The sequence below is a fragment of the Pteronotus mesoamericanus genome, unplaced genomic scaffold (assembly GCF_021234165.1).
Source record: "Pteronotus mesoamericanus isolate MK-2021 breed Mesoamerican mustached bat unplaced genomic scaffold, CSHL_Meso_final contig_68, whole genome shotgun sequence".
Taxonomy (NCBI): domain Eukaryota; kingdom Metazoa; phylum Chordata; class Mammalia; order Chiroptera; family Mormoopidae; genus Pteronotus; species Pteronotus mesoamericanus.
Genome location: NW_026555234.1, coordinates 11,115,407 through 11,139,235, shown reverse-complemented (window position 1 = coordinate 11,139,235; position 23,829 = coordinate 11,115,407). Strand labels below are relative to the sequence as shown.

Here is a 23,829-nt window from a genome sequence, read left to right as displayed (position 1 = left end):
TGTGCTTTCAACCTTGTAAGACTGGTTTGAAGAGAGGAGTTCAGGGTTGACAGTTTCTAAGTTTACTCTATGGAATGTGACATTTTTCAAAAATTATGTTTGATTATTTAAATGAGAAACTAGAGATTGTTTTAGGAAAAAAAAACTGGATTCATGGATACATTTTGAACAATTTAATAGAGTGTGCAGGTGACAAAATTGTCAGGCTGAAACAGTCCCTGTTCAATTTAACAAATGGTCCAGAGTTATATAATAAATATCCACTGAACCATATCTCATTAGTAAGCACTATCTAATTTCTCTACTTTGGTTTCCACTATCGCTAATCCTGCTCAATTATTTTCTAGCTGGAAATTCTCATTGGAATACGAAGGGAGATCATTGTCCCTTGAATACATTCAGTTTAGCTAATTGAATCAAAATAATCAGTTTTACTATATACACAGGACTCTTCTAACAATTTCTTAAACCCATGAACTCTTTTGGTAATATCATGATTGGGGAAGATAGAAAAATATTGAGTTCAAACTCCTTCAGTTCGGTAAAGTTGATTACAATAGTTACCATCCTATTTGCTGCTTCTTTTTAAAAATCCTTCTTTGAAAATCAATGCTTCAATGATAATTTTTTATTTCTAGTATTAAAGTTTGAGTAAAGGGTAATTCAAAGGATGTTTGTAAGTTATATAAATTCCAAATGGACGTATCCTCTGATCTATCCAAACACCTTAATTCCCTTTCCTGATTTATTTTTATTGTAAATCCACCTAACTAAACATCCTTCTTATAATTTGATTTATACATCTACATGGTTTATCTAAATCTTATTTCTGTATTCTAATTTGTTGGAATTACAGTTGACCCTTGAATAACTCAGAGGTTACGAGCACTGAACCACAAGCACTTGAAAATTTGCACATAATTTTGATTCTCCCACAACTTAAACTGTCTTTCAGTAACTGCGGGGGGTTGGTTCCAGAACCTCCAGTGACTGCCGAAATGTGCAGACACTGAAGTCCCTTACATAAAGTGGATAGATCACTGCATAGACTGCCCTCTGCATCCTCAGACTCCCAATTTCAGGCAGAAAGCAGTATAGGTATTTACTGAAAAAAAAACACCCCATCTCATATATAAGTGGACCCACACAGTTCAAACGTATGTTGTTCAAGGGTCAACTATCCCTTGTGTCTGGTTCTCTCCTCTTAGTCATCTTCCCACCCATATTTTGCTTCTGTTCTAAAACTATCCTCTAATCTCCTGTTAGTTTTCAACTTATGATTTGTTGCCCACCCAGGACATTTTCTCTGAGGTCCTCTCCTGTAAAATTCTTATTCAAGGGGAATGACATCTTTAGTCTGTTTCCGTAATAAGGAGATGATATCAAAGTTAAAGGGAGAGGCTAAAGAAAGTGAAAATGAAATGGTGAAGAGTTTGCACAGCTCTCCAGAAGCAAGCCGACCCTTGCTGAATTTTGCAAACTTGAGTATTCCCCAGTGGAAGGGAGACGTCCAGGGATAGGAATTAGAAAAGTCTTGTAGCATAATGCCTAGTAATGGAGGACAGAAAATGTGAAGTCCAGCAACTCAAGTTAGCCACCTAGATTTGTCACTTAAGTGTGTGGTCTTAGGAGAATAATGCAGCCATCTCAAGGGGTTGTTTCAAGCATCAAATGAGATGCTAAGGAACGCTTGAGCACGGAGTACGGGGGGAGCGGGGACGGGGCCACAGTGGGCACAGACACTCTTCCTAGACTTCCACAGAAGCGGGGGCGATGGCGGAAACAGGCATGGTTTACGGAAAAGGAGGAATACAGTCTTCCTCTGCTTGTTTGCCCAAGTTTATCACTGACATAGGCAAATTAGATCTTGCCAGTTAGCCTTCCGTCTATGCCAGGAGCTGCTCAAATTCAGGAAAACCCTAGGGGTTACTGTTGTCAAAACCATGGGGGAATGGGAGTGGGTGCCAGGAGAGGGCAACAACACACAGAGGTAATGATTTTGTGTTTTTAAGACGGCAACTTCGATTTGTAAATCCAGTAGGGTCAGCCACCAGAAATAACAGCACAGCACGGAAAAGGAGGGGGTCTCTCTTCTTCTTGCATCCCATGGAAGAAACTACAGCTTGCTTTGATACAGCTTCACTGGTCTTCAGTCTTTCCTCCTCCCTCCCCAAGTAAACTGGTTCCAAGAATTGTTAAAATATTTCCAAAACAATACCCCTCTTAAGATGTGTGCCATAGAGGAGAAAAGCAATCTAGCTCCAGGGATACAGGTTTTCACTAACGTCACTGAAATAAAAGAGGCCAGTCTAAGCTAAATAGACTGATTGAAGCTTTGGTCTTGATTTAAGAGAGCCTTTTAGCATCAGCTATCTGGATTGGAGGTGTGTTTAGCTTAATAATTCAAAGGGAAAATGAGAAGAAAGTTTGGTTAACAATTTGTCTTTGTCAGTTACTTTAATCTTTAATGGAAGAACTGCTGGACCTCAAATCCATTAAAGCTTGTAGGCAGACTTGCTTACTTGACTCAAATCACTAGCTACGCACCTGACACCAATATTGCCACCCACTGAGAATTGTATCTCGCTTTGATTTATGACTAAAAGCTGCCCACAAATTTCTAACTATATTCCAGAGTCTGCCTTCATTCTGGCATCCCTTAGAAACATGGGTCAAATAACAAAATCCTCTAGTACTGACCTTGGAAGGAGTCTGAAGTATGTCAAAGACAATGCAGAAAAATTGTAGGGGATATTTGAGGTTGGGCATAATTAACTAAGAGGAGGTTTTTACCAAAAACCAAAGATTCTACACTCTACTTTCAATTACATTATTGTATTTCTTAAACATGGATATCAATAACATTTTAACATTCCATCATTAAGCGATTCAATTATCAAATATTTATTGAAGGTCTATTTTGTGCAAGACACCAGGCTCAGTTTGGGGGGTTCAAAGCCAAGTGAAATGCTTGAGTTTCTAGAAAAAAAAATTACCGTTCAGCAGTAAGACATTTGTATCAACTACAGAATGCAACGGTAAGAGGATGTGGGTAACGCGAATGTATGTTTTGGAATATGTTTTAAGTTTCTATAAGCCATCAAGGGGGAGGAGTTTACTAAGCAGGTGAGAATATCAATCTGAAGTTCATATGAAAGATCATGTTAGATATCTGAAGCCAAGAGGTTGAAATCAATTAATTTAATAGAGCTAAGGAGAGAACCCCATGCATGTTAATATTAGAGAATGGGTAGGAGGTGTCAGCTAGGATCGAAGAAAGGCAAAGAGAATGTGCAAGAAGGAGCAGTGGCTGCCACTGTCTAGGAGGAAAAGAGAGCAAATGGAGACGGCGAGAGGACGCCACTGAAATCTCCACGATGGGAGCCACTGGCACCTCTCTAGCTTCCCTGGGGGCGTGAAGATGGGCGCGAGACGGTAGGGGGTTCAAATCCTATAAATCTGCATTAAAATCCTGTAAGTGGTTTCCCTGGATGAAAAGAGTCCTCGAAAGGAAACGTTCTGCTGATGAGGAAGAGGCAAAACAAAGAAACTGCAAAAGCACTAAAAGGGATCAAAATTGACAAGTTCAAAAATTGTCGTGTGCAATCCGAAAAAACATCTGATAGGCGTATCGCATCAAATGTACTTTGAAGGTGTCTGAAGTTTAAATGTGCAAGAATGAATATAAGAGTTTTTATAAGTAAACTTCAGGATTTTTGGGTCCCCCCTCCTATAGGCATGCGTTTGAACTCTGAGAACACTGAACAAGCTAACAGGAACCAGGATGCTCTAAGAATGGAATAGAAGTACGTAGCTTTTTCAAACTGTCATCATGGTTTCAAAAAAACATCTCCAAGAAACTCTCTAAACTTTAAGAAACACAGATAATCACTAGCATTTTGAAAAACAGAATACATGTATCTTTGAGCACAAAAAGGTGTAGTAGAATCAATTTGCAGTTTCTCACCTTCCCCTATACAATCTTTCTAAAACCGTTCGGCCCAATAACCTTCCTAAGAATAAGTGTTTATGGCGGTTTCTCCCCTCTTTGACACCCATCTCTCTTTACCACGAATGGTGCACCTCTCTGCCCAGAAATTCACCTCAGGGCACTGGCCCAAGGAGCAGCTGCAGTCACAAAGAACGATTTAAAACACTGGGTATTTGCAAAGGCTCGTGCAATCAATGCACGTAATCCCAGAGAGGTATTTCCAATAAAATTCTACTTTTGATTTTCAATAACAATATTAAAACATGGGTGAATAATTATGTTGTCCTAATCAATGGTGTCCCAATGTATGACTCAGGTATTAGTGCAAATAATTTAGTTGAAAGGAAAATTTAAAAACTCACAGGTTTTTGGTGACAGGACATTTAAAAAATTAATTATATATATATATATGTTTTGTAACAAAGAATGATACAATTTTCTGAGGTAGTAGAAATAAGAATTCAAGGACAAAAATATAAGTTCAAGGAAAAAGAAAAGAGAAGGATCCTGTTTTTGTACTTTAAAATTAGCTGTTATATTTAGATTCCACCAAATACATTGAAAAGACTTAATGGAAGAGTTTTGTTCTAAAATGTCAAACTTTGCAGTGCACTGCAAATGACATATTTTGCAATTATTGTAGCTATGGAAAAAAAGCAGTAGATGCCAAGTTAAAAATATTTGGAGGGGATATAGTTTTTGAAAATTACTTCTTTAATCAATTAATCACAGAGAGTACCTCATCATTTTTTATTGGCCTTTTGAAGTGTTATAATAATAAAATTAGTAGTTAACCTATACTGGTGCTTCCTCTGTGTAAGGTAACATATTTTACATATATTATGTAAAATCTATTTTTCCAACTTTATTGAGGAATAAATGCCACATGTAATGGTATATATTTAATGTGTACAATGTGATGATTGGATATATGTATATATTGTGGAATTAGGATAATTAATGCACCTGTTGCCTCACATAGTTGACATTTTTGTGTCTGGTGAGAATGCTTATGATCTACTCAGCAACTTTCAAGTATACAACATTGTATCATTAGATATTGTCACCATACTGAACATTCCATCCTCACAACCCATTCTTCTTATAACTGAAAGTTTGAACACTTCGACCTACAGCTCCCCACTTCCCCTTTCCCCCAGCCCCTGGTAACCACTATTCTATCCTTGGTTCCTATAAAATTGGCTTTTTATAATGATGCCATCTAATCTTAAGCTCTTTTAGGTAGGTACTCTTGTTGTCTTCTGCTTACGTATGAGAAAACTGAGGCACAGCGCTGCTCCACTGTTGAAGTTCCATAACTACTGAAAAGTGAACGTGGCTTCTAGCCCAGGGCAGATCAGGCTGGGCTTCCGAGCTCATGCTGTGAGCCACTGCACAACATCACCCACTTAGGTACGTTCTCCTGCCTAGATGTGCTAACGTTGGAGGCTTGTCTTCTCAGCCGGGTTTGCGAGGCAAGACCACATCATAAACTTCTGTGGGCTCCAGGATACCCAGGATTTAGTTTTACAGATAAGGCACGTTTAATTAACATTGGCTGATTAGTCATACAGAAGTTTCAAGACTTTCCTCCATTTACTAATAATGGGTGGCCCTCTTGGAAATCTACAATTTAAGAACAATAACCTATTCCATTTTCAGTAAAAAAAAAAACAAAAAAAACCAAAAACAAACAAATCCACACATTTGACTAGTAAACATGGAAAAATATGCAAAACAAGTTCAATAGTGGTTCCTTCTAGGTATTTTTGCAGAAATAAAATGTTCCTTACTGTTTGCATTTTATCCTTTAGATTCTTTAGATTTTTCTATGCTGGGCACATATTATTCTTGTAATAAGAGAAAAAATATTTCTTATTAAGATGCTATATCAAATTCACAAAGACATAAAACAAAGGGGAAAAGGGTTGCCAAGAAGGAAGGAAGCCCAGGTGGTCACAGGAAGAGGGCAGCACAAGAGGCCAGCGGTGGGGCTCGGCCCAGCTTCCAGGCGGGCTCATCCGCTTACCTGGTACCAGGAGGCCACAGGGCCCCAGCCGCCCTGGGAGCAGGGCGCACGTTCAGACAGAGCAAAAGCAAAGTATTTTGTTTGTTAGAGGCTGGGAGAGGAATTGCCAGACATTGTGTACTCTTCATTACTTCGTGCATTTTAAAGAAAACGTAGTAATTTCTAACAAACTATTTCTGCAATGTATTTGAACTTGGACGCCTCTTGTAATGGCTCTGTCTCATCTAAGCAGGGGTGGACATAGTAGTTACTGGGACTATACAGCTAATTCTTTAAAACCCAGTGGCAAATGGTATTCTTTTTCTTTTGGAACTAATACAATGGATTTTAATTCACAGCAATGCAAATGATTAAAAGCCATACCTTGACACGTGAATTTTTTGGATGGAGTTGTGAGTAACAGTTTATCTGCCATTTCTCCAGGTCCAGCACAGCGAGCGATTCCTGGTTCTTTGTATTCTGACTTGACCCAGTCAGATAACCACTGCATGTGACAGTCGCAGTAAAGAGGGTTGGCTCCAATTGCTCTGGAAAACAAAAGTGCACGCACGCACACACACACACACACACACGCAGGAAGTATTATTTTCTAAGGGAACATTAAGTGATGCTCAGTAGGAAACCCCTATATATTTATCGACAAAAACAATTTAGAAGAAAACGGTGGCATTGGAATTACCTACTTTCCTGAATCGTGGGCAACTGAGAGTTAGTGAGTTATTGCCGGTGTTAACAATTACCTGAAATTTAGACAGCCCCCAGGTATTTGCAGAGACAGGTTTGTATTGGGTGCAAATCAACACATCCTTCATTTGCCAATTATTTAATGAGAACCCAATCACTATGCTAGGTCGTGGGGACCCAAATAGGAAAACCACATTATTTTTAACTCCAAAGAACTCCTTCGGCAACATGTGTCACAAGTGTCATTTAGAAGTGCTCTAGTGGAAGTATTTATTTATACGATGAGTATGAACAGAGGATAAGTCCTCTGGGGGGACTGGTGGTTAAAAATGTCTAAGCTTCCAGATGACCAAGTTGGTGGGAAAGACTGGGAAGGGTGTTTCAGAGTGAAAATCCAGTAAGTACAAAGGTACAGAGATAAGAATATGCATGAAATAATAAAGATGCATAAGGCCAGTTCACCAGAGCCATTTTAGACTTCAGTTGGCTGCATGTTCCTTTACAAAGTGTTTCATTTAGAACTTTGGTCCCTACGCACATCAGCAATGGTAAGTAGTGGCAGGAAAAAGTAATCAAGGCAATAGCCAACACCACTTCCCTCAATAGGCAGGAACTGTGGTAAGCCAGTTACATGAATTCCCTCATTTGATCAAGAACAGCATCTTTCTTATTATTAGTAACGTATTTTATAGATGAAGAAACAGAGGCAAAAGAAGTTAACCAATGGGTTTGTAAAATTGCCAAGTTCGGGCACAAGAGATACATAAAATGGCATTTAAAAACTGATTAAGTCTGACTGATAATTAACTTCCGATTAGTAATGTTCTAGGTCTACAGTCTGAGCAAAATTTATCTTACTCTTTTATTAGGAAACCACCAAAATATGCTTGTAAAACCCTAATAGTTTATACTGCAATTTTAATGCCCAACTCTAACCAAAAATTGGAGTAAATGTTAAGCTCATATACATGTTAGATTCAAACCCTTCTAAACTAAAAATGGCCTCATCTTTAATGGCCTTTCCTAAGCTCTGACTATCTTAGGAGGATACAGAAGAAAAAATGATGCGAGCAGAGCTCTTCATAATTGAGGGAGGGAAAGACAAATGCATAAATTAAATACCTGACTGAATAGAACACATGACAGAGAAGGTTCAAGTTGCCCTCCCTAGTCGGGGGTGGTCACACACAGGAACGTCCTACTTGGCTCCAGCCACACCTTTCCTACGCAGCCTTTTCTGACCCAGCGCCCTAATGCTCACAGACGGCCGCTTCTGTCTTTATGCTGCGTCTGCCAGACAGTGCTATAGCTTTATACCCCTGAGGTCCCAGTTTTCGTTAACATTGTACCTCAGGCAACTGACATCCTGTAATTCTTCCGCGGAGGGGTCCTGATGTTGACTTTGAGGCAGATGTTGGGGCTCAAATATGAAAAAAATGAAGGTTTTGCCTCCTGGGACTTAATAGGTTAGTGGAAGGAATATTAACTGTAGGCGTCAGTCAGATGTACAAAAACCTACACTGACAACACAGCCCCCATAAGGCAAATTCACATGCAGCATCATTGATGACTAACTGCTGTCCTCTGCTCACCCCCCTTTCTCAATTTTCTACACATCTTATCTTTTTGGGGTTTGGTGGGTTTTGGAGGGAAGGGCAAAGCCAAGAGGGAACAGGGCAGGCAAGCTCTTCAGGGAACTGGGAACCCACTGACATTGATATTTCATCTACAGCAGAGGGCTGCTCCCAGGGGATGGCAATTCAGCCGGACTTAAGGAGGCTTTGGATTCTAGGACCATTCCCCTAACTTCCTTCTAGGTTTGCCATGGTCTTAATGTACAACTAAAAATAACAGAATAATGGGATTTGACCCAGATGAGTCTCTGGACCCCATTTATCCTACATGAAATTGCACATCCAAGAAATATGGAGCTAAGGATGGCTGCTATGACAGGGAACACAAAGGCAAAACATTTTACCCACCATGAGGGTTTGGCTGTTTCCCTCTACCACACTGTAAAGCCTCGAACTCTGTCCAATCAATTTTTTCATTGTGCCATGGTCAATGTTGAGTGATATTTGCTAAATAAATGAATCCCGTTTCAGCAAATTAGGATAGGCCTCAGGGAAGAGATGATAGTTGGGATATGACTTAGAAAACCTGGGTTTGAAAAGACCCAATCAAAGGAGAGCCAATATTCTAGAATCAGAGAACATCAAAAGAAAAGGTGTCAGTCAGGGAGTTGGGTCAGCCATGTTTGTACGAAGAAATGCTTTTAGCTAAGCAAAGAGAACTTAGCTAGTGGGGAGTGAGGGCAAAAATAACAAATTAAGGCTATCTTGTGGAGTACACCACATCTCTACTGAAAACCTTTACATTTTTGCTAAAGGTGAAACTAACCACATGTTAAGATGTGACAATAGAAGGGGAAGCAGAGCACCTGGATTCCAAACTCACTCATCAGGGACAGTTTTACACTTAAACCCGCATGATGAACTAGGTACTCACAGGTGTGATAATGCAGAAAGATCATTGAAAGCACCTTCAGGCACAACAGAAATGTCATTTCCATGTAAAGAACTAAAAGCAAGAAAAGCAAAATTAAATTTCCTAGGATTCAGAGAGTTCTGAAAAATCCCCATGCATGTATGAAACTTCCGTTTATAATAAGCATTTTTACTCAGTGCAGACAAGATGGTCTACTCAATAAATAGTCTTGGTTCAACTGGGTATCTATTTCAGAAAGCAAAAAAGTTAGTTCCTACCTCACATCATATACATAAAATAAATTCTAGATGGAAAAGGTAAATGTAAAAATAAAACTAAAATGTAGTAAATGGAGGCATTACATAAAACTCAGAAATCATAATGAAAAGAAGTGACAAATTTTGACAACAGAAAATATATTTATAGTATAAAAGATTACATATAGGGGACAGAATGGGCAATATCTGCAACACATATAAAATACAAGGAGTAATTCCTTTGTGAAAAGACCTGCAAATTTAGAGCCAAATGGTAGATGCATAAAGATAGGCATGTTAATATGGAAAAGAACAAGTACCCAATAAAAATTGGGAAACAATATGATCAGCCTCATAGATTAAGCAGCACAAATGTCCAATAAACAAATAAAATGTATTCAAATGCCCTGGTAATTGGAACTGCAAATTAAAGCAGAAATGGAAAATAAAGTTCCATTTGTCATATGACAAAAATAAAAAGATTGACAATATTCAATATTTGCAAGAGTACTTTAAACCAGGTACTCTAGTCAATCATTAGTGGAAAAAATAAATTTGTAAGTTGACAAAATCTTGCTTGAAGGACAACATGACAATTATTTTGGTATTCCCCCAATATACTCGATAGTAACTTCCCACCGCAAATCACTGCTGAAATACTAGCACATTCACACCAAAGTGAACATGTAGGACGTTCTTTAGAGTGCTGTGCAGAGTAACAGGAATTGGAAGTAAAACATATGAGAGTGAAGATGTGGCAGATAAGTTTTATTTATGGTTTTTAAAATCTATATAGCCAGGGGCATACCTGTATCATCATATAAAGCCAAATGTGTATACAGGAGGTCCAGAAAAGAACATCAAAGTATAACAGTAAACTCTTGGGGAGGGTATTAGGGTGGAGAATCATATTTATTTTATATACTTTAAAATTCATATATTATGTAGTCGATAAACTAAATTTCCTACATTTCTTTTAAAATTGACTCTATAGAAAATATATATCTATAGAATTATATATTATCAGATAAACAACTACAGCAAAAACAAGTATTACAGAAGAGGAAATTATATTGTCCAAATCAAAGCTGTTGAGCAATAATAATGAGATATGATTTTCCAAATTTGTACTAAATCCTAATGCATATATTTGAAAACAGCCAAGAATCAACAAAGCGGTTAAATCATTAAGGAGACTCAATCCCTGAGAAAAGAGTAATTTTGTTGAACATACGATGCTTACAGTAATCGAAGAGACTTCAATCCATCGAAGGTTCGAGGAGGAATACATCTCAGACGGTTGTAGCTAAGAATCCTGAAAACACACGTAAGCCAACTTGTCTTACCCAGGTATCCCAGAATGGCCAAATATGATTTTTAAAACAAAGCAGTTAATAAAAGGGTTATTTTAGCATCTTGTAGATAATAATGACACACAATATTTTTAAAAATATGTGTGTTGTGTCACTAATACAGCCTATTTATTTCCTAAATACAGTCCCAAGTGTTTCCTACCACTGTTGGGTGCTAAGGCTGGAACTATGCCACCCCGGAAGTCACTTTCTCCAGTCGCTTGCTTATGGAGCTCTCCTAACCGCACCCCAAGTAGAAACTATTCTTTCTGTCCTTTACAGAACCCAGCATTTTTGGCAATGTCCTGCATTTGTTACCTTATTGAGGAATTATTTGTCTGTTTCCCCCAACAAGTATTTACATTCCTTGAGGGCAGAGATGCTACCTGTCTTGTTTACCAAGAATAATGTCTAATGCCTAGGAAATGCATTTTGTCCAGGGAATTAAAAAAAAACTCAGTACCACACTTTCACACTCACAAAGTGAGGAGCTGGGTCATGTTGCTGAAGCTCTGGTTAGAAAGGGTGCTTATTCGGTTGTTGCTTAAGTCTCTAAAAGAGAAAAAGAAATGGAGTCTCCTGTTACCGCAGCAATTGAAATATTAGTGATTCATAAAAAGAGAAGTTATTTTTGTTTCACAGTCATAGCAGCATTGTTAACACTCAAGTTTTACCTGGACATAACAAAACATCAGGTAACCAGGTGAAGCAGGCTGTAATGGTATTCATGCCCAGTCTGTTGACATTAGAAGGGGCCATACGCCTTCCTAGGCACTGGAGCTGGTTTCACTTCAGCATAGATTTAGAGTGAGCTCTCTCTTCCATACACTTTCTCCTCTCCTGTAAGACTTGGTGACCTTCCCCAGGCCCTGCTACTGATGTCCAGGCCCAGAGCAAAGACATATAGAGGCCATTTTCCCAATACAACAGACACATTTTATGTGTAAGAAAGAAACCTTTGTTCTTGAAAGTTCCATCAGGTACACATACTTTATCTTTATTGGAACATATCCTCACTGATACACAGTCATATCTGATAACTAAAAGAATACCTCCTAATTATATTCACAACGCCATAATTAAAAACTTTGCCCTTGGCAAAGTCACTAGCACATAGCAGGTCCTCAGTAAATATCTGTTTAATGAATGTTAAGTAAATAAGAGAGATGTGAAGTTTTTACCAATCCTAAATGGCTGTTTATAAGTGAATTTTGTACGATGAGTTGTAATTTATAAGTGATTGATAATATAAGTGAACTTGATCTTATTTTTATTATATATGTGATATATATAACAGAATTGCATAATATATACAAATATAATATATAATGCAATATATAACATGACATATTATACATATTTTGCATTTTGCTCTAGAAGAAAATTAGTGAATATGTAAAAATACATATATATGACAATGTGATACAATTATTAGTGAAGATGTATATATTCACTAATTTTTCCCCAAAGCAACATAAATATATAAATAAAAGATTCATGAATAAGTAAAATATTACAGATGATAAATTATGCTCATTTATGTGTGTGTATTTATAATCACTAAATATTTCTGAAGCAAAATATATGAAACAATAAATTCGAGATTCAGAAAAGCTGATATTCATTCCTTTATAAAAGTACCAAAATGCCATTAAAATAGACCAATATAATTATGTAAATAGTAGGAATGTTATAGAAGCTCTAAAATATTGGGTTAGCCAAAAAACTCATTTGTTTTTTCTGTAAGATAGCTCTAGTAGTGCTTAGTGTCTTTAACTTCATTCAAAACAATTTTGTTAGATTGTATTGTGACATTTTTTCTCTTTTTAATTAATTTATTTTTTCAAATACATTTGTTTCTGCCTTCCCTCCACCACTTTCCCTCGCCCCCTCCCTCCTCCCTCCCTCAATCCTTCCCCTTTGGTTTTGTCCATGAGTCCTTGTTATATGTTCTTGACTTTCCCCTTCCCTTTCTTTTCCCCCCACCCACCCCTCCCTCCTTCCCTCTTGTCTGTGTTGGTTTCTTTTCCTTTCAGTGTTGCTGGTCTTATTTTCCTTGCATCTTTGTACTGTTGGTTTGGTTCCAAGCAGAACCAAACCAACAATACAAAGTATTGTGACATTTCAGTGTGCAATTTAAAAACACTTATAAAAACTGGTGAATTTTTGTGTAGACATTTTAATATTAAAGATGGAAAATAAGTAACATTTTTGGTATATGAGGTCTGTCTGAAAATAGTCCACCCATTGCTAATATAACAAGAACAGTTTGTGTGATATCGATGTAACCTGGCTGCCAAGGAGAATGGACTGGGATGCATGTGTGAGCAATGACAGCTTCGCTGTACTAGTCAGTGGGGGCAGTAGATGCTGTTGAGTGAGCATGTGTACTGTGTGGCTGTCACATTCAAAATGACTGAGCAAGTACAGCAATGAATCTGCATCAAATTTTGCATTAAGCTTGAACTTTCCTCCACGGAAACTGTTTTGATAATTCTGAAGGACCCAGCTATGGGCAACTGGTGATAGGCAGCTTCATCATGGCAACACGTCTGCTCATGCATCACGTCTTGTGCAGAGCTTGTGCAGAGGTTTTTTGTGAAACACCTAACCGGCTCCCTACAGCCCCGATTTGGCACCCTGTGACTTCTGGCTTTTCCCAAAACTAAGATCACCTTTGAAAGGGAAGAGATTTCAGACTGTTGATGAGATCCAGGAAAATACGACGGGGCAGCTGATGGCGACTGGGAGAGCTGTGCGAGAGCCCGAGGTGCCTACTTTGAAGGGGATGGAGGCATCATTTTCCTACGTACAATGTTTCTTGTATCTTCTTTAATAGATGTCTCTATTTGTCATATTATATGTCTGAATACCTTCTGGGCAGAACTCATATTATGCTTATTATTTCAAGAAAGGTAAAAATGCAATTGAAACAGAAAAAGATTTGTGGAGTGTATGGGGTAGGTGCCATGAACGATTGAATGTGTCAAAGGTGGTTTGTGAAGTTTCAAAGTTTCATGCTGGAAGTTTCTCGCTGGATGATGCTCTATGGTCAGGTAGACCGCCTGAAGTTGATAGTGATGAAATTGAGAGAGCAATTGAGAACAATGAATGTTCTACCATGCAGGAGACAGCTGACATATTTAAAATATCCAAGTCAATAAAGTTACTGGTGAAAATTGAAAATGTGTCTTTTATTTTATGGAAAAACCCATACAGACTTTTTGGCCAACCCAATACATTTTCTTAACTGCTAAAGGGCTACACCTAAATTTTAAATGTCAATAAATATACCTCTACCAGCAAAATTATTTGCCTACACTTATATAATGACTCCTTGGTAAAACTATTTGTGGATCTGCAAATTCTCACTTTTCATTTTTAAATTGGTTTTAAATAATCACATGCTGTCCCACAAATGACCCAATTCTGCTTAAGTGACCCTTTGGAAATTGCAGCAATTTAATGGTTTATTTAACTGAACAAAATGTATATAATTACTTTTTGCTGCTATTAAATAAATGCTAAAGGCAGAACAAGACACCTGAAAGGATATTCTCTTTTTTTTTTGTTAATTTCATGATTTGTCATTTAAACAGGCCTCTATACTTTCTACAAAGTGTTTTCTCATATTTTTAAGGAAAATTAAAAGTTATCAACATTATTTTAATTAACCTCCCACCTCTCTAGGTTAATCTTTACATTGAGAAATGTGATATTTTCTGCTGCCTTGGCTTCTAGAATTCACTAATTAGGAATAAGCCTCCTTATTATAAGAACACTAGAAACCTGCCTCCTAAGTAGGTCATATTTACTCTAAAATCAGGTAGACAAATTAAAGATAAAGTATTTCCCTTTACATCCACTTCTCATTGCTAATATTTTGTTTTGTGAGAAATTTTACCAATTCCTAACAAGGCTACTCTGAGTGTAACATTATATAGAGTAAGGTTATATATTCAAAAAAAATTTTGCCCATAACTAGATGGAAATGTTTACATGTTTTAAATATAGCTTTGTACTTACAACTTTAAAATGGTAAAAAATATTGTTTATGTCCATTAACAAAAAATGTTATTTTAGGACATCAAACCAAACAAAAAAAAATTTAGTGTTTTGAATTTTATATTCAGAATGTCAGCATCTTTGTTTTCTTAAGTACTGTACAAGTAAATATGGGTTACAAAAATGAATTTGAATACTGGAAGCCCGTAACGTAATCCATCATTTATTATATTAGAGAATCAAACCTAATAAACTAGATTTATATTTTCAGTAAGACTACTACCATTTATCAACTTTTGCTTAAAGTCAAGAATAAAAATACTGTATTTTATCTTTCTTTCCTTGGTTCGTCATAAAATAGTCCATATTCATTATCAATAGAAGTATCCTATTTGCTGCATTGTGATACACAGACCTGATCGTATTTGCAGTTTGAAGAGAGGAGGGCCGTTTCCTAGTAGTGCTGTTGCCTGACTGCTACCCAGTGAAGAGGCAGCCAGCGACCAGAAGTACAGTGGGTGGGGAGGGAGCATCTCTCTGTGAATGATTTATATTATCTGAAAGGTTCACTACATCTCTGCTCCTTGCTATTCCCACTTTTGTGAAATGGAGTAAGAAGTCAAAGACAAAAATACACCATACATTACTTACATAAGGGTTAAATGTTTGTAGTTTGAGAGTTCCTTAGGAATCAGTGTAAACTGATTCCCATCCAGATACCTGCAAATGAGGAAACAATGTTATCTTTTTTAAAGTAACAGTAGCATGCTGTAAAATAGTCGAACACTATTTTACTCTTAATGGAGGCAAGGGAGCACTTGGGAATTTTGACTTGAAGACGGCATGTTCCGAGCTGAGACTGCTATTTAATAGAAGAAGAGGGGAAACGCACTTTGTCCAATCCAGTAGAATTCTTTTGTGAATTTTGAGAATTCACTACACTAAATTCTAAAGCCAAGGAGAGACGGGTGAGTCCAGCTCTTTGTGGTTCATCTAAGAAGTCAGGCATGTGTCCAACCCTTTTCTTGTCGGCAAGAAGGTTCATTCAGATAACCACATGTTTAGTCAAACTCCAGTTTGCTTGTGTTTATGTGGAGTTCATACCATGACAGGCACTTACTACTGGCAGAACCTTGCTATTGAGGCCAAGATCACTCTCCGCTGCCTTCATATGTATTGACACACTTCATAAGCAACAATGCATGGTTTAAAGGAGGCATTTGGGGATCAAAACATAATTAGATTTCAGTTAATAATACCTTAAAATAGTTTCTACCACTGTCTATCTACTTGATGATATTTACTTTAGAAGATTTCTCAGAAAATCACATTTATCAAGTGCACAATTATAGCATATATATGTAAAAGTAATAATAGAAAAAAATACATGTAAATTTTCCCTGTCTGATTAGAGTCAGCAGAATAATCAGAATATAGATAGGCTTTGGGCTAACTGGAAAGACATGAAAGTAAAGGAATGCTTAAAGTTACATTCATGGTGTCTCTCTCTCTCTCTCTCTCTCTCTCTCTCTCTCATACACACACACACACACACACACACACACACACACACACACGAACAAATTCCACCTCCTCCCAAGGCTGTTCTTTCCCACAACATAGACGGTGAGGGGTACAAATGTCTTTCATTAACTTTGGCCATCTGGTACAGATGTGCCCACAATCCATTCTGGCGCACTGGGCCTGTGACCCCTCTTGCCCCAGTGTTGTGGTCAATTTCAGGATCCAGGGTTGAGGTTAGCATTTCTGCTGGATAGAACAGTAGCTGAGGAATTGCCTAAGATAACAATCTGTTTCAACTATTTCAAAATGAAAACAGTTATATAACAGTCACAAATGGTCAAAATACGTAATAAATACTTGATTAAGAGCCTGCACATGTTATGATTCCTCATGCCTACTCAAATTTTCTGACTTTGTATTTCAGCTCCTCTCCCTCCTTTCTTTCTTGTAGCTAAAGTTTTCTAGTTACCACTAGGAGGCAGCATAACCCCGTGCACTTCAATGCTCCCCGTTCATTCCAGAAAACGACTTAAGAGAAAGCTAAAAAGATTCAGCATGTGTGCTATGGATGTTTACATGTAAAACAATCTAAAAGGGAAATTACATGGGAATGATTAAAACTAATAGACACCTCTTGTTTTAAAGTTTCTACAGATAATATTTTGCCAAATTCTTTAATAATTTAATATAATAAGCACATGAAATTTTTCTAATGCCTGCATACATATTACTGTATGGAGGAATCCTGCTGACTTGTTATAGTTCTAAGAGTAAGCTCTCTGGGAGGTAAAACTAGAATTCATGAGAGATGAGCTAATTTCCACATCAGTGTAACTTATTTTCTTTAGCAAAGAGATTATTTTTAAAAAATTTGTAGAGAAGCAGAGCGAAGATTTGCCTATATGCAGAAGAAACACATACATGGTATACACAGGACAGGAATTAGGCAGGGTCTCGAATGAAGTTTAGTAAGGAAATTAAAGATGATTAAAATTTTAAAAATACATATTTCAAAATTATTTAGTGGGAACCAGGTAAAATGACTAAGGGACAGGCCAGTTAGATGGTACAAGGAAAATGCTGGCATCAAAGACAACCTGAATATTATGTTGAGAGCTATGTTCTTGGCTGGGGAGCTCCTACAATCAATGCTTTGCATACAGAGTATTCTATAGGAATCTAGCTTCCCAACCCTGGATGGAGCATAATCATCTGACATAAATACACATTAAAGTAAGAATTAAGTATTTAATTACACACATGCACACACAAAGCAGTGCTTATAGTTAATTAGCAACTGTGACTGGCAGTAAAAGGGAGAAACCGATCATTTTATAACTATTCAAATCTAAGAGGGACCTTTTGTGCACATATGCTAAGATCACACGGTTTTTGTCTAAGTGTTCAATTCAGAACCAAATTAGGATTCATAGAACTGCCCATGATTTGAAAACAAGTTTTTTAAAAACTGAAGTGGTATCTTCTTAAACCTCATTACCTAGGTTCCATGTTGCCAAAAGTTTATCAAAGCTGCTCATTTGGAGTACTTGTACACAGCTGCATTAATTACAGGCACTCATTTGCCTGAGTTAGAGTTAGACTTAAGTCATTTTTGACGTATGGTTCCATACAGACAAAAATCAACGAGGCAAAATGGCTCATTTCTAGTCAAGCATTTGTACATTACCCATTCGTATACAGATAAAGGAATGGAATAGAGCATGCATGTGTGCATTATTATTTAAGCAGCTTATTCTCTGATTTATTCCATCTTCCAATATAGCGCAAGGCAGCTAAGGAGGTATGGGTGGTGCTTAGTACCTAGATATGTGTATATTGGCCACATAACTTGTGGTTAAATGCCAGTAATGAAAATGTTAGAGATCATTGGCTCCAAACGCTTTACAAACTGAAGGACTCCCATTCAAATCCAAAGGGGAGTTTTTCTTTTTAAAGGTAAAAATTATGCCCGCTTTTTCCACCTTGCAGACATTAATGTATCCCATGTGGTGAGATATTCTCCTAAGGGATGCAGAGGTTAAGAATAATTAACCATATGGAATATCTCAGACACTAAAAATAAACTAAATAGACAGCATTTCTGAAGGTGCATTGATGGAACATTAGTCTTACAAGATACTCCAGGAGAAAAGGGCTATAGGACCACGTAAGTACGTGAGCATCCTTATTTTTCCCAATCCTCTCTCGGAGCTTCACAGGGCACCTTAGCATAATAAAGGCACTGAGAAATCCTCAGGAAAACAGAGAACCACACCCAACCAGCATGTCCCAAGGGTGTCTAGACCAGGTTTTCTATTATTTGTTTAAGGTTTTAGGTGATACTAATTGAAGGCCCATAGAATGTAATTTGCAAACAGGTCTCTAAAACCTTTCGTTCAGTGTCCATTTCCCCTGCAGTGTGAGATATGAATTATTCAGAAAGAAGAAAGACAAGCTTTACTTACAGCTCAGTAACATCTCTTGGAATTCCTTTGGGCAAGACCTTCAAGCCCTTATTGCTACATCGGACCACGGTATCCAAGCAGGTACACTCGGTGGGGCAGCGGGAGAGAGGGGAACAGCTGTTGTCATCATTTCCTAAAAGGCCAACAGATATACAGGAAAGCCCAGATTGGCGGCTTTGACGATGTTAGAAGTGATTCCATGCTTTGACATTAACAAAACAAGCACCAGCCTTAAGCCTTCTGATCCCTGATGTATAGGGCTTTAAGCATTTATAGATTGATACCATATATTTAATATAGCGTCATTTTCAGACAGCCATTTTAATATAGCACAGAAGGTATGGATAGATAGCATACATTTAATATAGCGCCACTTTCTGGAATTCAGGCAGAATTCCAGAAAATAATTTCCAATTTGTATTATCAATACAATTATAATATTGTTTTTATACAGTTATTTATATAAATTATACTTTTAATTAGAATATATAAATATTAACTGACTTATGGATAAATTGTAAGGAGACAGACAGGAAGAGACATAAAGTGACAGAGTAATTTAAAATGTTTAGCAAAAATGGAACCGCTCCCTCATTTAGAAATATACGGTTCAAATAAGCTCAGGATTCACTGGCAAATACTGTAATAGCCGGATCTGCTTTACCTACGTATTAGAACCAAATGTCATATTATATACAGTGCATTAAAAAGTGAAAATTATTGATTTTGTTATATTTAACAGCATTTCTATTTGAGAAGTCAATTGCCTTTCTTATTTGAAAATGGCAGTCACTAGAAGAGATGCTTAGGATAATAAAGAAATACTAACATGAAGCTATAAAAAGAGTATCAAGCACAAGTTAGAAACTGGAAAACCTAAAAGATTAAGAAACACAGAGTAGACTTGGAGAGGAAAGTCCCGGCTGGGCAGGTGAGTGTCGTAACGCTAAAACCGTGCAGGTTTCAAGTGTTCAACTCCATAACACAGCATCTGCACGCTGCACTGTGTGGTCACTGCCCAAAGTGAAGTCTCTTTCCATCCGCATTTATCGCCCTTTTGCCCACTTCCACCTCCCCTGACCCACCCCACCTTTCCCTTTGGATATCACCACGCCGTTATCTGTGTCTATGTGTCATTCATATGTGTGTGTGTGTGTATATTTTTGCTTAATTCCTTCATATTTTCCACCCAGATCTCCAACCCCCTCCCCTCTGACAGCTGTCAGTCTATTCTCTGTACCTATGCTTGTGTTTCTATTTTGTTTGTTAAATGGTTTTGTTGATTAGATCCCACATATAAGTGAGATCGTACGGCATTTGCCCTTCTGACTGGCTTGTTTCACTTAGCGTAATTATTTCCAGGCCCATCCAGAGGCTTTCTTACCATCATCGCACGTGAAGTCTTGAATGGCCACATCCTGGATGGGGATTTCTTTGAGGAAGTATGGTTTCTGACATCGAGGATTGCCCGTGACAATTCTTTTCTTCCTGAGCCATTCTCCCAACCAGGCCAGGTAGCAGTTACAATTAAAAGGATTGGCCAAGAGGTTTCTGAGCGCCAAATGCAAACAACGCAGAGTTGAGTCTAAGGTTTCACTTTCTTACTTCTCAAAACCCCATGCTACCGCTATTCCTTTGCCACACTATTTTTGTTGGAATGTTTTCTTCTTTTTTTTCGTTTTCCTCTCCAGTCCCTAGTTCATACTCAATCACAACATACGAGATGCGTTTTTTGTTTTCTGCTAAAACATTTATGTGAAATGTATAAAATAACAACACTTTCCTATAGGAATTCTTCAAATAATTTCATGCAAAAAAAAAGTGAAGGCAGCAATTTAGGGCTTATACAGGGGGTCCTGAGAGACATCTCATTTAGAGATAATTTAAACTTGTCTGGGATCTGAGTTGCTGTCAGACTTCCCTATCCTGATAATGCAATAACTTAATATAAAGATGAAGGCTGATTACCTTATATTATTGAGTTTAACCTGACAACAGCTCTTTCATTAATTTGTCATTTCAAGATTTCCATCTCTTATTTGCTCCAGAGAATAGGTTTCCCATCTGAACTGACAGCCGAGTTGATTAAATGCCAGTTATAAAAATGAATTTACTTCTAGAAATCTCCATACTTTTGGCATCTCACCACTTCAGCACAAACCTATTGACAATTCCATTATTTATAAACATGCCATATTTAATATGCACAAATTAGTCACCCCATGTAAAATGTCACATTTTATGTGGAAAGAGGATTAAGTACTTGGCTGGTGGATGGATGCTTCCCTCAAATTATTTCTTTAATGACTTCTGTTGAACATGTTTTTTTTTTTTTTAATTTCTAACTACTTTTTGAGTTATATTAGTATGCCACCAATACCAGGAAATCAAATCAGTTACAAGATTTATTATTTCAAACACTGCTTCTTAGATACTGATATACAAGGCATCTGAAATACATTGTTTGGAGAGGGTTGGTGTTTTTTTTTTTTTCTTTTTGACACTTTCTGAGTTCTGTGTCTTAGCCTACAAATGTTCCTTATTCTCGAACTGTCTACAAAAAATATCCTTCTGGAAAGGCTCAACCTGTTTCTTCATTTCCCCAGTATCTTAGTAAATGCTGCCCAGCTCCCCGACCCTGGGCCCAGTGAGTAGCTGTTCTTGTTGTCCTGGTCATCATGATGCCGTTCTGTCATTGTGAATGACCCTTCTGAGCACTGCATGGTGGCAATAACCTTATCCACTCTGTTTCTATGCTACTTATACTGAAAAGACTCCGGTGCAAGAACACTGGGAAAAACCGGTAACATTCCTTTTATTTGCAACACATTTGAGTTATATGATTAAAATTATAAATTAAGCCACAGGACATTATTATAAAAAAGAACTGATTGAAAAATACTATGATCTTTCTTTACTTTTAATATAAGACAGTAGGTAATCTTTTTAGAAAAGTTAAAATAAATTTAACATGAACAAATTTGTCTTTAAAAAAAAAATACCTGCATACCTTCATCATGTTTTTAAGAAATGCTCAAAAACGCATTAAAAGGCTATCAATGAAAGTAATAAATGTAATACAGTGGCTCAAGTAATACACAAATGAAGACTAATTTTCATACTCACAGAGTAGATAAAGAATGGAGAGTGTCAAAGGCCCCTGGTGCAACTGTAGTAATTTGATTATCATATAAAGAAAGCAGACGCACAGAACTCAGTCCTATGAAGCTGTCATTCCCTACACAGCTTATGCGATTACTTCTCAACATCCTGAGGGGAAAAAAGGAACATTGTTATGGAGATAAAGCATCAGGCAATCAATTTTGCCTATCTGAGGGCCAAAATAATTCCTCTCTGCAGATTTGTAGCTTTCATTACTGTTCTCCGAATGTTTTCTAGACATTAGGAATCACTGTGGCTACGTACTGAGGAGAACCTTCTGCAAAAGCAAAATGCGCTTCGAGTTAGTTGTCAATGATTACACTCAGTTACAAAAAAGCAAGGAGAGCCTGGCTGTGGATTTCCAACCCCATCAGACAAGGGTAGAATGCTTCCCTTTGATGTTATCATTTTGTTTGCATGATTACATAATGTCCTAATTCACCTACAGCTCTCTAAGCCCTTGAAGTCCTGTGATTTGTGTATTCACTGCAGTATTACATTTGAGGTTGAACAGAAGGGAGGCAGAAAGGAATCAATAAACAGAGCCAATGAGGAATGAAGGGCATCTCAGGGACTTACACGCCAAGTCAATGTCCACATTAGCATGGGGAGTCAAACTCGACGGAGCATCCACAGAGCCTGCACAAATTATTTTATTTATGGAAGTTGTTTCATTGTTGTAAGTTCAGAACTTAAAAAGAAGCAATAGTTAAAGATCTTAGTTGTTCACAGGAGGTTGAAATGGGGCTTCTCTTAAAAAAATTCTGACTTTTTTTTTTAAGTCATTGCCTCGAATACAATTAACACTGGTCATTCTGGCAACACTGCTACAGTTTTGGTTCAGTTCTTGATTCTTGTCTAAACTCTTTATCTGTGGGGCTTAGAAAAAGAACAGAAGTGTCTAAAAATCCCACGTCACAATGAATAGCTGCCATAAATCTCACACAAAATTGCTGAAAATTTAATTTCTTATCCTTAATTTTTCTAAATATGCGTTGACTACCCTATTTGAAGATTGCAGGGTATAAAAAAGAGGCACAATAAATTAACAACAAAGTGTTCCTTTAAACCTCTAGACTGCCCTCTAATAAATAAGAAATATCAGCTGCATCCTGCCAAGTCACAGATAAGAGGAAAGGATGATGCCTCCTTACCAAGACATCATTTTATGGGACAAATGCACAACAAAAAAGGATTTCTCTCAGCACTGTCCGTGGCCATAAATAATCAAGAGTACTTGGTCTTAATTTTGTTGTAGTCACAAACCCCTGGGAGAAGTTAAAGAAAGCTTTGCTTTCTGTCACTACAAAAATCTGTAAGCACATATGGACCACATTTTACCTGTGATCAGGGATTCAAAGAAGTCTAGGGACAATACGGGTGTCCTGTCAAGATCTTTATAGCTCCAAGCTGGAAGTTCCCACTTACAGGACTACATACGTCCAGATAAACCTACTTCAGGCCTTTGGCTACCCGAGCTGGGCCCTAAAGGCTCTATTATGCTTGCTCTGATACAGTGGGATTAAGCAGAGAGCCAGGTGGATATTCACCTCAGGTGCCCAAACAGAAGAGGAACATAAAAATTGCTGGACACATGATTAAGGGGAAAGATGAATTTAGGGACCCCTTTCTCAGGGAGAGTCCTGTGAATGAAACGAGTCAGATGAAACACTTTGTTGAACTCTTTGGAGGGGTGTTATGAACTGAACTGTGTCCCTCTGAAATTTGTATGTTGAAGTCCTAACACCTGATGTGACTGCATTGGAAATAGGACTTTTAGGGAGGCAATTCAGGTTAAATGAGGTCTTATTAGTGGGGCCCTAATCTGACAGGAATCGTGTCCTTATAAGAAAAGAAAGGGACACCAGAGCTC

At 37.6% G+C, this 23,829-nt stretch overlaps 1 protein-coding gene across 2 annotated transcripts in view; it reads right to left on the bottom strand.

Annotated features, from left to right (window-relative positions):
* Positions 1 to 23,829, bottom strand: part of SLIT2 (slit guidance ligand 2) — a 318,355-nt gene that overhangs the window by 48,948 nt on the left and 245,578 nt on the right. For both annotated transcript variants that reach the window (XM_054581986.1, XM_054581987.1), the window contains 8 exons: positions 21,921 to 22,064; positions 20,179 to 20,345; positions 18,795 to 18,927; positions 15,457 to 15,525; positions 11,281 to 11,352; positions 10,692 to 10,763; positions 9,213 to 9,284; positions 6,384 to 6,547 (listed from right to left, as the gene is read on the bottom strand). In XM_054581986.1, the coding sequence (XP_054437961.1) occupies positions 6,384 to 6,547; positions 9,213 to 9,284; positions 10,692 to 10,763; positions 11,281 to 11,352; positions 15,457 to 15,525; positions 18,795 to 18,927; positions 20,179 to 20,345; positions 21,921 to 22,064 (893 nt within the window). The remainder of the gene's footprint in view (positions 1 to 6,383; positions 6,548 to 9,212; positions 9,285 to 10,691; positions 10,764 to 11,280; positions 11,353 to 15,456; positions 15,526 to 18,794; positions 18,928 to 20,178; positions 20,346 to 21,920; positions 22,065 to 23,829) is intronic.